The sequence below is a fragment of the Strigops habroptila genome, chromosome 1, assembly GCF_004027225.2.
Source record: "Strigops habroptila isolate Jane chromosome 1, bStrHab1.2.pri, whole genome shotgun sequence".
Taxonomy (NCBI): domain Eukaryota; kingdom Metazoa; phylum Chordata; class Aves; order Psittaciformes; family Psittacidae; genus Strigops; species Strigops habroptila.
The window spans coordinates 47,688,674-47,703,381 of record NC_044277.2 but is presented as its reverse complement, the minus strand read 5'-3'; the positions used below and the strand labels follow the sequence as shown (position 1 = coordinate 47,703,381).

At 37.3% G+C, this 14,708-nt stretch overlaps 1 protein-coding gene across 3 annotated transcripts in view; it reads left to right on the top strand.

Moving 5' to 3' along the window:
- Window positions 1-14,250, top strand: part of LAMA3 (laminin subunit alpha 3) — a 108,151-nt gene extending 93,901 nt beyond the window's left edge. For 2 of the 3 annotated variants that reach the window (XM_030510945.1, XM_030509268.1), the window contains 17 exons: window positions 77-210; window positions 710-860; window positions 1,724-1,843; window positions 2,770-2,894; window positions 3,236-3,356; window positions 4,573-4,713; window positions 5,484-5,614; window positions 6,457-6,588; window positions 8,452-8,596; window positions 8,889-9,049; window positions 9,444-9,633; window positions 9,932-10,072; window positions 10,864-11,023; window positions 11,160-11,287; window positions 12,792-12,885; window positions 13,222-13,341; window positions 13,520-14,250. In XM_030510945.1, coding sequence (XP_030366805.1) covers window positions 77-210; window positions 710-860; window positions 1,724-1,843; window positions 2,770-2,894; window positions 3,236-3,356; window positions 4,573-4,713; window positions 5,484-5,614; window positions 6,457-6,588; window positions 8,452-8,596; window positions 8,889-9,049; window positions 9,444-9,633; window positions 9,932-10,072; window positions 10,864-11,023; window positions 11,160-11,287; window positions 12,792-12,885; window positions 13,222-13,341; window positions 13,520-13,551 — 2,226 coding nt within the window. In that variant the 3' untranslated portion in view covers window positions 13,552-14,250. The remainder of the gene's footprint in view (window positions 1-76; window positions 211-709; window positions 861-1,723; window positions 1,844-2,769; window positions 2,895-3,235; window positions 3,357-4,572; window positions 4,714-5,483; window positions 5,615-6,456; window positions 6,589-8,451; window positions 8,597-8,888; window positions 9,050-9,443; window positions 9,634-9,931; window positions 10,073-10,863; window positions 11,024-11,159; window positions 11,288-12,791; window positions 12,886-13,221; window positions 13,342-13,519) is intronic. The other variant, XM_030510121.1, reaches the window with a different exon arrangement.
- Window positions 14,251-14,708: the final 458 nt, after the last annotated feature.

The following is a 14,708-nucleotide window of genomic DNA, read 5'->3' as shown; positions in this document are numbered from 1 at the left end:
AGTAAATCTTAGCATGTCAATGTAAAATATTGCCAGCTGATGCTGATACAATGCTTTTGACGGCACTATTTTGCAGCCGCCACGTAAGCTAGACTATCCTCATTATGAAGGCTGCATTGAATTAGACAACCTAAATGAGCAGATTATCAGCCTTTACAACTTCAAGAGGACATTTAATCTCAATACCACTGAAGTGCAACCCTGCAGAAGGTATGGTATAAACACAGAAGTGTTTTACAGTTCTGTGATTTTATCATTATAAATTCTTGTCTTTTCACATCCAGAAGAGTAACTACTGTGGCTAAACTGGTAATTTTTTTTATAACTCTTTGTCATTACTGCATTTCTTAGAGAAAATCCTCAATGTTGGAATGATTCACATCTATGGCAATCTCAATCCACTGGCCAACAATTTAAATGTTATAATACTCAGACACAATTCATGGACTAACATATTCAGCTCCTTTTAAAGTAAATATTACTTTAAGTACAAAAAAGTCAGTCACTATGACTTCCTCTCTGAAGACCATATGTGAATCCAATAGAAGCCAGTGGAAGGTTTTCTTTTTACTTGGGTTAGATCAGAATTTGGCTCTATTTGTGGACTTGCACCAAATGCTTTAACTTAAGCTTTTTTAAAATTATAATGACAGTAAGTCCATATGGTAATAGTTTGTGTTCTCACATCTGTGTCATCGAATTACTACAGGTATAAAGAAGAGACTGACCAAAGCTATTTTGAAGGCACTGGTTATGCCAGTGTCACATTGAAAGAACTAAATTCCCACAGCCGAGTACGCTACGAACAGACAATTGAGACTACTGCAGATGAAGGCATTGTCTTTTTTGCAACAGATGGGGTAAATTTGTGGAATGCTTCTGTCTGGTTTTGGGTCCAAGAACATTTTTAAAACCTTCACTTACTTGAGCACGTTAGATTTAGTAACTACTGCAAAGAAATTTCTCAAAAGCATTATTTTTGTCTGTGTGGCAGATTAGTAGATTTGCTGTATGTTTAGTGTCACATGGTATAGTTTTAGGCAGTACTGCAAGCAGCAGGGAGATGGACTCGATGACCCTTATGGGTCCCTTCCAACTTGAGATATTCTATGATTCTATAATGGCTGCTGAATACTCACTTTGTCAAGGCTGAGAAAAAAATCATTCCAAGTAGCTCCTCCATTAGGCCATTCAGAGAATTCAGAACTGGGGGTGGGCAGGGAGGATGTAATTTGAATCAAGCCAATTTTGAAATGCTGAAATCCTCCAAAAAAGTGCACTCCTCCCAAATCAAGATATGAGTGGTAACAGGGGAAGGAAGAATTTAGAGAGTGACATGCTGACTTCTACCTGTAAAGGTGCTCAAAACAGCAGTGATGCTACTTATCTAATAACATTATAGACATGTTTGCAATCACTGTGACATGTTTGGGTAATTTCTCAATGCTGTAAAAAGTCAGTAGACATCTTGAAATGACAAAAAGTCCTCTAGAGACTTGGAGAATACATCTGGAGCTGATACCAGATCTGTTTATAACAGTTTAAAGTAATTATGGTTGATTATTATAAGTTTTAGTCTGCTTTGTGTTATCTTTTCCACCAAAAGCATTATGGGAGCAACTAGATAGCTTCATTAAAATTATTCACATGACAGTGAAATATAAGACATGTTGGCAGTTTAATTGTGTTGATGTTTTGGGTTGGTTTTTTTTTTTTATTGCAGGATCAGTTCATCAGTGTGCTTATTAAAGATGGTCATACAGTTTTTAAATACAAAGTTGGCTCTGAGCCTCCAAAAGAAATAGAAACCAATGCAACTGTAAATGATGGAACGTATAAACAAGTATGTCATTTTAAACAATCAAGTGATCATTATTTGTAAAAATACTCATTTAACTGAAACTAAACATCCTGTTGTGAAGTTTAGTTGTGAAGTTTTCCTTTTGTGTTGAGGAGTTGTGTTGGGGATTACTTTGGACATGCAAAAATTAATCTTTCTGTGTTGTGTTTTTCTGGTGAATAAGTTCAATTTTAACAGAAAAAGCACCAAAGAAGAAAACTTCGACAGAGCAATGATTTATTTAAATAAAGTTGTGTACATTGCTATTATTAACATTAGTTTAACACTTAGATTAGTGTTTTTACCACCTAAGGGTTTATTTCTTCAGGCCAGGCTGATCTTTAGAGAGATTCCTCTTTTGTAGTCTTTTTGTTGTTGCTTGTCTGCTTAGCTTCAGTGCATCTGTTTCATAGCACTGCCAGAGTAAAATTGTAAAGACATTTGTTAAAACCTTTGATTGCCGTGTTGATTCATTCTCCTTTTCCCCTTACTATCTCTCCAACTAAACAGTGTAGGTCATGAGGTCTGCTGGAAGGAATCTTTGTGCCGTACTGGGTCAAGTTACCTCCAGCCAGCTGACTGAGCTAGTCTTTCTATCAGGCAGCATCCTGAATCTTCAACTGCAAACAGAAGGCATTATCTGAATCTTAGGCAAGGTGTATTTTTAGCGCAATCTGCCTGAGGAAAATAAAACCTCACCTTGTATTTGGATAGTAGAACATTTGTCTTAGGCATTTGCTTTGGCTATATGACCAAATTTTGCAACGTACCTTTGAACTACTGCAGTTATTCTGGATTTAAGTCACTAGTAAACAAGAGAAGGGGAAAAAAAGCTCACATTGTGTCCTGCTCTGTGGGAGTACTTTTAATCTGCTAAATGATTTTTATTTCTGCTAAGTGATGTAATTCTCCTTATTCACCTATTTCAGATTCATTTGGTGCTTGCCCGAAGTAGGAATACTGTTCATGTCAGCCCTAATATTAAAGCCAACATAAATGTCTTCCTTTTCACTAAGTACTACCTAGGTGGAATTCCATCTTCTCTACGGGAGCGGTGAGTAACTATAAAAAGAGTGTAATACATAGGCTTTGTATGGAAACTCCATCTAAATTCTTTCCTTAGGCAATTTCTTTCACACTCTGTATTGGGTATCTTATGTAATATGAAAATAATAGATGATCATAATCTGCAATTCTTGGCTAATGGTGGGATCTTTGTTGCAGTGTATCCTGAAGATTGTGTTTGATCAGCATGAAGTATTTGTGTGCAAGAAAGATTGCTCTTGTTCTGTTTTTCTATTTCCTACATTGTCAGCATTTGCAGGCTACTATACTGCTGTGTGCTTTGAAATACCAGGCTACTGAATTCTTTTTCCTTTCTCTCCCTGAAACCAGCCTTAATATATCCACACCTCCATTCCGGGGCTGCATGAAGAATGTGAAAAACCCTAACACTGCATCTGTTGTATTTGACGAGACTGTTGGTGTCAGCAAGAAATGCTCAGATGACTGGAAGGTAAGTAACAAAGTTCCTTAAAAACTTTCTCTTGAAGTTTACAGATTCTGGTTTGTCTATAAATCCCAGATCATTATGTTTTACTTGGATCAAAAATTTTACTTGGTTAACATGTGGTAGTATAAAAGAACCTGGGGTTGGTATGAAGATATGAAAGCAAAGAGTCTCCACCCATACTGTGGTACCTTGCTCCAGGGACCAGTCCACACTTTTACTTAATACTGTGTACAATTGAGTATTTATATTTATCGTATAAACTTGTTGGCTTCCAGCTGCTGTTACTGATTAGGCCGGAATACTTAGTTACTTAATACTACTCAGGATTTTTCACCAAGGTGATTATGCTTCCTAATTAAAAGGTCTCTCAAACTTTTTTTTTTTTTTTTGGAAGAGCTAAGCAGACTCTACTTCCACCAAAATCACCCATTGCAAGGCTCTTGCTCCACCCATCTGTTTGTTTTATAATTATTTTCTGTGCACTCTTGAGTTTTGCTGTGTTCTTTTTAAAATGGGAAAATGTGACATTTCAGTGTTGGCTTAACCAGTGCTGCATGGAGAGATGAAAATTACCCTTCTGCTTCTACCTACTGATGCTTACATGGTACATGATCCCATTTGCCCTTTTTAATATGGCATTGCCCTTAATGTTTCTTCTCATTTGATTTCCCTTTGTGGCATATAAACCTTTCACAGAGCAATTTCTTTGCAGGCTGTTTCCCTATGCAGAGGATCTGACTTTCTTTCTCTGTCTGTATCTGTATAACTTCTCATGTATTAAAACATGTTTTGTTCAAAAAGGCCCAGGATTATTCTGTCTTATGACTCACACAGTTTCAGTTATGTAGCTCATCTGCAAAGCTCCGTACTTACGAGCCCCTCCTTCAGCTGTTCACATTTCCATCCCCAAATGTGAAAACTTTCAAAGCCATCATGTCAATGCAAAGAGTAGCTAGAGATGAACTCATTATATATAGAGATGAGCTCATTATACTCAGCAAGCCTCATTTCCCTGTAGAGTTTCTCATATCATAGTTAATGCTGGTGAAACCAGTTCAGTCAGTCTCTTCTGTACCGAAATAATGGTACTTGCAGGTAGTCTTGTGCTTGGTTTTGACTGGAGTCAGTCACAATTATGTTGAGTAGGGCAGTTGTTGTCCCGTGTTGTCATTTCTTCTGATTAAAAGGAAAATCACTGAAAGTATTGTCTATCTTTCAGCTTGTCAGATCGGCAGCTTTCTCTAAGAAGGGAACATTGAGCCTGAGTGCGGTGGGTTTCCCATTTCCCAAGGATTTCCAAGTTGGCTTTGGATTTCAGACCATGACATCGACTGGAACACTCTTAAATTACAATCTATGGGTATGAAACATGTTCAGCTTAGAATATGTGATTGGTTTTATTTCTGGATCAGTCATGTGTGTTTGTGACTCTGCCAGTTTGGCTTCAGTTTGTGTCATAAATCTCATGTAGATTCCTGTATTTTAAGGCAAGAAACAGCTATTATAATCCTCTTTTGAGCATGGCATCTTGCATGTCAGGCTAGAAAAACAGATCCTGGCAATTTCTTCACTCAACCAACAAGGAGTTTGATGAGCAACTGAGCTTTGAACTTGAGCCTTCTGCAGAGTAGCTCATACACTGTATCACCACCATGCCAGTAAGATAACTGTTGCCTAATACAGATTGCTGAAAAAAATTACATTCTGCCCACAGAATATTACCATTATCAAATATGCAGAGGAAAGCGGTTGATTTTGCTCTGTTCCCTCAGAAAACAGGGAGGTTCAAGCAGAACCCCATTCTTGCTGGCTGGAGGTGTTAAGAAGTGAGTGCACACCAGGCATTTGAGAGGCAGAGAACTGAATCCTCTGCTTTTGCAAAAATTGTTTTAAAATGTATTTTAAATAATGGGTATTCAGAGTGCAGAAGTATTTTAAAACAGGAACTATGCTAATTGTGCAGTACTTGGTGTAGTATTTAGGACTAGATGACTGAGAAATGCAGATTTAGTGTAAGAAAATTTCTTTTCCACAAGAGGCCACTGAGAACTGTATAAATGGCAATATCAAGGAGAACTGAAGGCACTTGAATTTACCTGATCATTTTGTTGGATCTTTTATCTTTTATAGCCTAATATTCTTACCATCTTTCTGACACCTGGCTTTGTAATTGCAAAAATGGGAGAGAAAGAAATCAAATTGGAAAAGAAATATGAAGACGGATCAATGCATTACGTGACAGTCAAAAAAACAAACGACGTGTGAGTTCTTTACCTAATTCTTTTATGTTGTGGTTGAAGAAAGAAGATTAAAATTTTGTGTGACTTGTTCTTTCAGTACAGCTAAAAGTGGCCTCCGCTAGCAAACAATGCTGAAATAATAAAGCAAAAGGAGATTTTTGGTCTATGAATGTGCATGCTGGTAGCTATGATGTTTCAGGTGCACACCACTATGCATTTGTTTTATAGATGGTGGGAGTTTTGAATGCTTGTCAAGCTGGAACCTTGGAGCTCTTCCCATTCCCATAGCCTTTACATATGTCACTGTAACATAAGTGGTTAAAGGCCCAGGGAAGAAGCTAATATTGTGTCTGTTTTTTCAATAATGATCTTTAATGCAGATAGCAGGAAAGACAATTTACTGAAAAGCTCCTAAATAATATTGATTTCTGTAGAACACATAAAATGTCATAAGTGTTAAAGTGAAAAGTGGCTATAACTTCAGGTAATTATAACTTAATATTATCAGTACTAGCTGTTAATAACGGGTAAAGTGCACCATTTTGACAGAAAGGATGAAATCCTGTCCCATAGCTGTCAGTGAGTTTTTTCATAAATTTCAATGAGACCAGGATTTCACTGCAGGACTCAAGTACTAGCTTCAACTCTTGGTCAGTGTCTACTATGAAAAAGCAGAGCAGTTTCATAGCAGTCAATAAGCATGTACTGAAAAATTCCAGAAGTAAGCTAATGAAGCTCTAGCATAATTATAATGTAACAAGCAAATACATCTGTCAAATGGTTCTTTTTTAATATATATATTTCATTTAGGTTCATAATTATCTCTTTAGATTTCATGCTTATTTTTATTCACTTGGTTTCAGAGTACATCTATTGGTTGATGATAAGTCGGAATTGGCATCAGTTGACTCTTCCAGAGCACGGGCATTAATCGAACCTATAAAGTTTGGTGGAGATGATTTTGAAGGTTGCATCTCAAACATTTTTATAAAAAGGTATTTGGCATAGAAAGAATTTTGTTTAGAGTCATAGAATCATAGAATCAACTAGGTTGGAAAAGACCTTTAAGATCATCAAGTCCAACCATCATCCCAGGACTGCCAAGTCCACCACTAAACCATGTTGCTGAGGGCTTCATCTACACGGTTTTTGAACACTTCCAGGGACGGTGGTTCCACCACTTTCCTGGGAAGCCTGTTCTAATGTTCAAATGTTTCTTACATTTTGGCCTGCCTTCCTTCTTTAATCATCTTAAAATAACTTTTTGTTAAAGTGATTTTTCTTCTACATACATGAAGCCTTCATGAGTGCGTAACTTTGCTGCCCCCAAATATTCTTTCATTCAGGTACATAATACATGGTATCAAGCTGTAATTAATTCTGATGTTTAGATGTAATGTAATTTTAGTCTGAATCATACCTGTTTAGTACTGTTTTAATAAAAGATTGACCTCAACTTAGTGAATTGGAAGTGCCCCAATAAGGCATCCAAAAAGGTCTGCTAGATTGCATCATTTTAGCTACACAGGAAGCCAAGTAATGAAGTGAGCAAAGCTTACTGGTGGAACCAAAACAGTTACACAATAGAAATTAGAAATCATGTGCGTGATTTATGTTAGACGTCTCTTTTTCACGTGTTTCTCTGATTATTAGAGCATCTTACAGGAAAAATTTAGGACAAAAAATATGCATAAATATGTTCTTTAAAGAAAAGCATTCCTTGAGTCACAAGTGATGCCCCAGTGGGACTTCTTTTTTTTTTTTTTTTTTTTTTTAGCGAAGTTTTGATGAATATTTATACAAGTATACAGTTTACAGAACAATAGTGTATTTTGATTTGATTATTCTAGAACCACAGAATGATTTGGTTGGAAAGGACCTTTCATGATCATCTAGTCCAGCCCCCCTGCCACGGGCAGAGATACCTTCTCCTAGACCAGGTTGCTCATATTATATCTTCATTTAGAGCACTGCAAGGCAGTGAAGTAACCTGTGTATTAACCTCCTCACCAGAAAACAAATTCGGAAAATTTCTTTTAGTACAAAAGTAGATTAAGAGTTAATATTGTAGCTAACCTGATCAAGTGAATGGTGAACTGGACCAGAATCGAAGAAGTTCAGATTCTGCTCCCAATTCTATTCTATTCTATTCCTCTAATAGAAACCCAGGGGCAAGGAACTTTGTTGCTTTTCCTAGTTGTAAAGTGTTTTGTAATTTGCTGATTAGAGATGCTCTGTATAACTTACAAAATGGTAGTGTTACTATCTTTTTACACTATCTTTTTACACACAGGAACTTGGTTTCGACAGTCCTTCTGATAATTTGGCTATAATATTAAAGCTATATATTAAGTTGTGATGGGCTTTGCCCCTTGACAAATCTCATTAGAATGTCTTATTTAAGGAGATAGTGAATCATTGAGTTAGCAGAATCTGTTGTTGCCATTTTTTCTTGATCTGCCACTGGTTGCACGTAATTAACCAGCAAAGTTTTGTAGTCTGATCCAGAAATCTTATTCAATCAAGGCTACTGTCATTTTTACCCCTTTTTTCAATGGCAATGTTTGTTTGTTTGTCTTAAATATACAGCTTTTAACAAAAATTAATGTATTTAGAAGAGATCAGAACAAAGCATCAGTTTTTCCATAGCCAAAAAGAAACAGGCAAACCTAGGACAAATAGGAGTACTTTTTACAGCATTGAACTTACATTTTTTCATCGGAAAATAAAAATTGGTACTTTAAGATCAGGTCACTGGGAAATCTATTTTGTACAGGACACAGTTTTACAATATGTTGTTGATTACACTAAAGAAAAGGAATGCTGTGCCATGGCACTTACTACTTTCATCACTCTAGGGCAGGTCAGCTCCCTGAGGTTCAGAATCTCGTTGATTATACTGCGAAGACTGGTGTGTCCCTTGGAGCTTGCCGCAAATATGAGAACCTTGAACCAGTGCTGCTGAAGGAATTTAAAAATCCTCTCAAGCTTAAGATGTTCAAGGTATGCTTATTTTTACTGTAATCTTTGCTCCATATTGAAGCCAAGGCCTTATCTTCACAGCCATGGTCTGTAGAACTGAGATTCAGATGTTTGTATTTTACTTCACATCTGAAGCAACTTCTTTCTGTGTTGAAGTTCCATGCTAAACCCATTCCTGTTCAGAATGACAACAGCTTCTCTGTCATTTAGAGAAGGCTGTTGACTGTCTCAGGTGGGAATTCTTAAATGTGTAGATTGAAATGATGGGGCTTTTTCATGTGCATGCATGGTAAAGGTTTCAATTCTGTCTTAGCAGGTACAGAATGAAAAATACCTTGGGTACTTGAAAGCTGCTAATATGCAAACCCACACTTTACCAAATCCATTAAATGTCAGCAGTGAAGCATATCTCTTTGGAAATATCCCAAACAGTTTTATATCCTACATGTTTTCTCCTCTGTCATCTACAGACAGGTAATACAAATATTCTCTGTTCTCCTCCTAATACTTGAATTGTCAAAGCTGCTTGAATCTTTGGGTGCTAGAAGTTAGGATTTTCTTGTGTATATCTTGGGGTATAACAGAAGAGTGGTTTTAAAGGTTCAGGCATCTTTTTAATACGTTAACATTTACCCAGACTAGGTGGATTGACTTAGATATGGTGTACAATTACAGTGCGTATTAATGCCAAGTCCTAAGCCTCAATATGTCAACTTTCATTCACATTGAGAAATTCAGGCAATGTAGAACACCATGATTCCACCCAAAAGCTTTTCTGTGTTTCACAAATGGAGTTTCACTGGCATTTTTCTGGAGAACAGAAAGAATACAGCTAACAAAACAGACCTTTGCTTACTTTCCACTACAGGTTACGCTTTTCTGTAGATGTACGGACTCGATCATCAAGAGGATTAATAGTTTTCATGGAGGAAAGGTCTGATGAGTCTTATATGGCTCTCCACATTTCAAAAGGACGTTTTGTCTTTTCACTTGGCTCTGGAGGAACACACATCAAACTCAAAACCAGTATTAAATACAATGATGGGCAATGGCACACTGTAAGTATGGCACAGGAACCGTGGTGAAACCACAACTAGTATTCAGCATGCGTAGCCTATTGTATTTTTAAGGTATCAGAAATTTCATTCTGGTCATCTGAAGGTAAGTCCTATGCCTGAAAGTTCATGTGGTTGTCAGGTCTCTGTTATGAGAGAGCTTACAGAGACTGATGGTCCCAGCATGTTATTTTCAGTTTAAATATTTCAACAATATGGTGTTTAAGTTAAAGAAAAAAAAATCTTCAGTGGCTTTGATTTGCCTTAGGGTTTCTCACTGTGCTGTTTGTACCCTGCAAAGGTTGTCTTCAGCACAGATGGGGAGAACATCCGCCTTGTTGTTGACGGTCTAAGGGCCCAGCACAGAAGATTACCAACAAATTCTGCCATCAGCATTAAGCCACCAATCTATGTGGGAGGGCTGCCATCACTGAAAACACAGGTAATTGACACATCCACCTCCACACACTCCCCATGCTGCACTAATTACATGTGAAAGTGTTAATGTGCAGGATTTCCATGTTGTAAAAGTTTGTGGGATGTTTCCAAGCACCCAGTGAGCACCATCTGTGACTGGTGTTTGCAGCCACTCATTACAGCACTTTTTCCTTGCCTGTTCACCCAGCTCTCAGCTGGATCCATGTTGTCAGTGGTTGTTGCTGAGACACTGATAACAGCTATGTACAGTTTTCATTTCTACTGTTTAAAAAACAGAAAAGACCAAAGTCACATTTGTAATTCCAGGAATACCCTCTTCCAGCAGAATATCTACTTCAGTGGACTAAGCAATAACCTGTGGAGAAGCAAAGGAATCCTTCTTATTAAGGAATTATGAATGTAGAACTGGAGTTTAAGCTGAAATATATGTGGTTCCCATTACTTTAAAAATTGGACAATTAATGATGCAGGGCATTTTATAAAATCAGATTAAAATAAACAGCCTCTTAGGAAGGATGTATTTAAGATTTCACAGCTCCTGTTGCATTGTCTTTTTGACACACCATTGGGAAGTATCATTTCTGCAAGCAGAAGTGATATTAACTAAAAAACAACCATTGCCTTCATTTTTAAGCTCTTTTTAAAACTTTTGGAATACCTTTTCACTGCATCAGAGATGGGGTTTAGGTGCCTTTAGTGCCAATTGGCTTTATACAGTCCAAAAGAATTTAGGGGTATTCTTACTGAAAAATTGCCATCGTGCTTTAATATTCATGTTTTGAAATATGTTTCCAGAATATACCAATGAACAGTTTCAAAGGTTGCCTGAGGAATTTTAGAATGAATGGAGAAGTCATGAATGCACCTCAGCAAAAAAATGGTGTACTTCCATGTCTGGATGTTCCCATGGACACTGGGATTTATTTCTTTAATGAAGGAGGATATATCACCATTGGTAAGATGTGTAGATTATGGTATATGGAATTATGTCTTAAGTGTGTATGTGTAAGGATTTTTGAGTTATTTTTATTTGGTTTTCCAATTATCTCTTCCCAATATCATTCCTCTACCCACTGTTTAATTCTCCACAGGCAATTTGCTGATGGGCTTGGGTTTTAGGATTGTATTTACCATTCGACCAAGGAGTTCAACAGGTATACTCCTCCATGCTGGAAACAAGCAAGACAACTACTTGACTATTTACATGGAAGAAGGAAAGGTAAATATAGGCTGTGTTTCCACTTCAGCTGTATAGTCCTTATTCAGCAGAGGAAATTCTGACCTTGAACTCTGGACTTAAGTGTTACAACATTTGTCTATAGGTATAACGTTAAACAACTTCCTTAGTTATTTAAAACCATCACATGTGAAATTGAGCATTTAAGCTGTCTCTGTGCCTCTGTTAGCAGATTCCATTGTGTGCACATCAGTTTGCACATGCTTTCTCAAGTGGTCAGCAGTAGGGCACGATCTTAATTTTCTCAGGCTTCTGGACCTTTGCAAAAACCCACTGAGGTTTTGCCCAGAGGCTGCAGAAATCTGTGGCTTATTCCCACTCCTATGTCAGTCAAAATGTGGCTGTACTGATGTGGCTGTACTGATGTGGCTCCATAACCATGTCTGTTATAGAACTTGAGCAGTATTGCTTTGTTAGCATCTTCTTCAGTTTATGGATTTGTCATGGTTGTGATTATTATCACTGTTGCTTTTTCATAATGTAACAGCTTCAGAATATGAATCCTGGACTACAACACTATTGTGGTTGCTGCTGGAGAGACATCAAATTGAAAGATGTCAGTGCTCCACAGAACCTGCTGTCTCATGACACAGTTTAAACCAGCATGAGTCTACCTAACTTCAGAAAGCTCAGTTTTGCTCTTCTCTTCCCAGATTAGGGAACCTGGTTTTATTTTATCTTTTTATCGTCAGTTTCCCCCAGGTCTGTTTCAAGACACAACTAGCACATAGAAGCAGGGGCATTGACAGCTAGGGACTCCTTATAGGCAAGGTTGGCCACTTTTTTTCAGCAGTAACTTAGATTAATGCTGTCTGTCAGTGTGGACAGGATGCCACAGGAAGGAATAAAAGGTCAATGGGACACCATCAATCAGCTTGATAGGAAGTGGACTCAGCATATCAGTTACCTGACCATTATTCAGTTTGTTGGAACCATCACAGCAAAAGAGTTTGAATGGAAGATGTTGAAAAAACATAACGCACTCATAAGGAATGAGAAGCAAGATGTGAGAAAGCAGAAGCAAGTGCTTGTTCAAAATGTCACATATAGTCAACGTGCAAACTTCGTGAGTGAAGTAGTCCCAAAGTGTATGAAAGGCCAGAGAAATGTATTGCAGAGATTCTCCCAGGAGATGCCAAGCATGTAGATGACTGCTTTGGGAAAGGAAAGGATGGCCTAGTAGGAAAGACCTTGTTTCAGAGAGTTTATGTCAAAAGAATGAACATAATTTTCTAAGATTGAGAGGGAGAGGCAAAGGTATTTATCTATGCTTGTAAAATTTGTTAAATATCCTCTCCTGGGATTCTATTAGGTAAATTTACTTTCCTCTTGGAAAGGAAAATTTCTGAAATATGTATACAGTGACTGTGACACTTAAAACTAGGTGAAAGCCAGCCATCACAAGTTTAGTAAATTACTTAAAGTACTGTATTTTTCTGTTGCTCTTTTCTTTGCCACAGTAACTTAAAAGACAACTTTTTTACAGGTCATTGCTGCTGGAAATAGTGGTGCTGGTGAATTCCAGACATCAGTCACACCAAAGCAACATCTGTTTGATGGACAGTGGCATACTATTGCAGGTACATTGTACAAACCTGTTCTTCTGAAACTTTGAAAGGATGGTGGGCACAGAGCATTAGATTTTTATTAATCATTTCACTTCTATTTATTCCAAGCATACTCTTTAGAACAATGTAAGTGTCTTGTGTTAATTCAAGGCTTTACATAAGACAGGTTTTTTGGGCTATATTTAGCCTCAGACTAGCTAGATGTGTCAATCTGACTTTGAATTAAAATAAAATATATTTTCCCTGTGAGTTAAATTTCAAGACAGATGCTATTTAAAAATAGTGCCATATGTAGTTGATTCTTCCATAGGGTTGAGAAAGAGCATACATTTACCTGCTTCATTGCAGTTTTTCAGGAGGAGAACACGGTGCAGCTAGAGGTGGGCACACAGAGTAACTATACTACTGGACTTCCACCCTCTCCTCCTAGACGTGTGCATCAGCCACTCTACTTTGGCAAAATTCCAGGTAATATTATTGCTTCTTATTTTTTACGTACCTACTTTTTTTCATTTCCAAAACAAGGCTCCTGTTCATGCATGTAGTCCTATACCATTCTCCCTCTTTTGAAAGCTTTGCAATAATTAATGTTCTTTAAAATCATTCTCATTTTATTAAATTGCTCTTTCTAACCTGTTTTTTGTAGCAAATTTTGAACACACCGTGGCTTCCAGTTAAAGGACCCATTTTTTGGCTGTCTTCGGAATATTAATGTCAATGATAAACATGTCTCCACCAGGAGAATTTCAGAGGTTCATGGTGCAGTGAGTTTGCATGGCTGCCCAGTGAAGTTAACTTTGCTGTGACAGTAGTTGTACACACATCAGGTTGGGTCTGCTGAAGTACTGCATGAATTCATGCAATATGGGTTCCCCTTTTGCTGATCACCACGTCACTGTCACTAGGCTGGCTATTCAGAACAGTTGGTGAGCAAATGCATCCTCTGGGTGTGGACTGTGCCAAAGCAAATTAAAAGTATTTGCTTTGATAAACTCCTTTTTCAATTTTGTCAATTTCCAAAGTAATGCTGTTGTGCCTTTCGAAACATATGCAGAAAATAAAATTGTATATACTCTAGTGGGCCAAATCTGCTCTCACCCACAACAGCATCACTTGAATAACTCCAGTGTCTTTAATTTTGGTAATTTGCCTTAATGCTGGTCATCTTGAGAGCAAATTTGATCCACTAATATAAAGAATTTTATAAAAATATAAATGTCTTTGGAATTGATGTCTATACAGAAATGTACATTAATGTTAAAAGTAATAATAATAATATAAATGGAGTTTGAAGCACTTTAAGGAGTGAAACTCTGGGAGTTTGTTACAATGCTAGGAATTCTGGGGCCAAATAAATGCTGTATGTTCTCAAAACCATCCATTTCTTTGTTTGGTTATTATTTTAACCTGCTATTTCTTTTACGTGCTTTTTCCAGGCTGCCAAATCCTGCTTGCTTTATGCAAGTATTTCTGCAGCTTTAAGAAGCTGAACTGCCTGAGTAAGCAAGAGTCCATCATCTCTGCTTATTAGTATGTGGTTATATAAGAAACTCAGAGAGTAATTTTTCTTGTAATCTTCAGAGCCAGAAAGTCTCCTCCATAAGCTTTTTTTTTCTTTTCTGATTAAATGAAGACAAATTACATTAGGCACAGTAGTTGTACTTGCTATAGCTATGTAGCATGAATTGCAGGACTAAACCAGCAAAACTGTTCCCTTTGACATTCAAATCTTTACTTTGTACCTGATCATGACCCATGGTGGAGAACAGGGGGCCCAGTTTACTTTATTCTGAATACAGGGCTGGACCGAATAGACTAGACATGGCTTGTTCCCA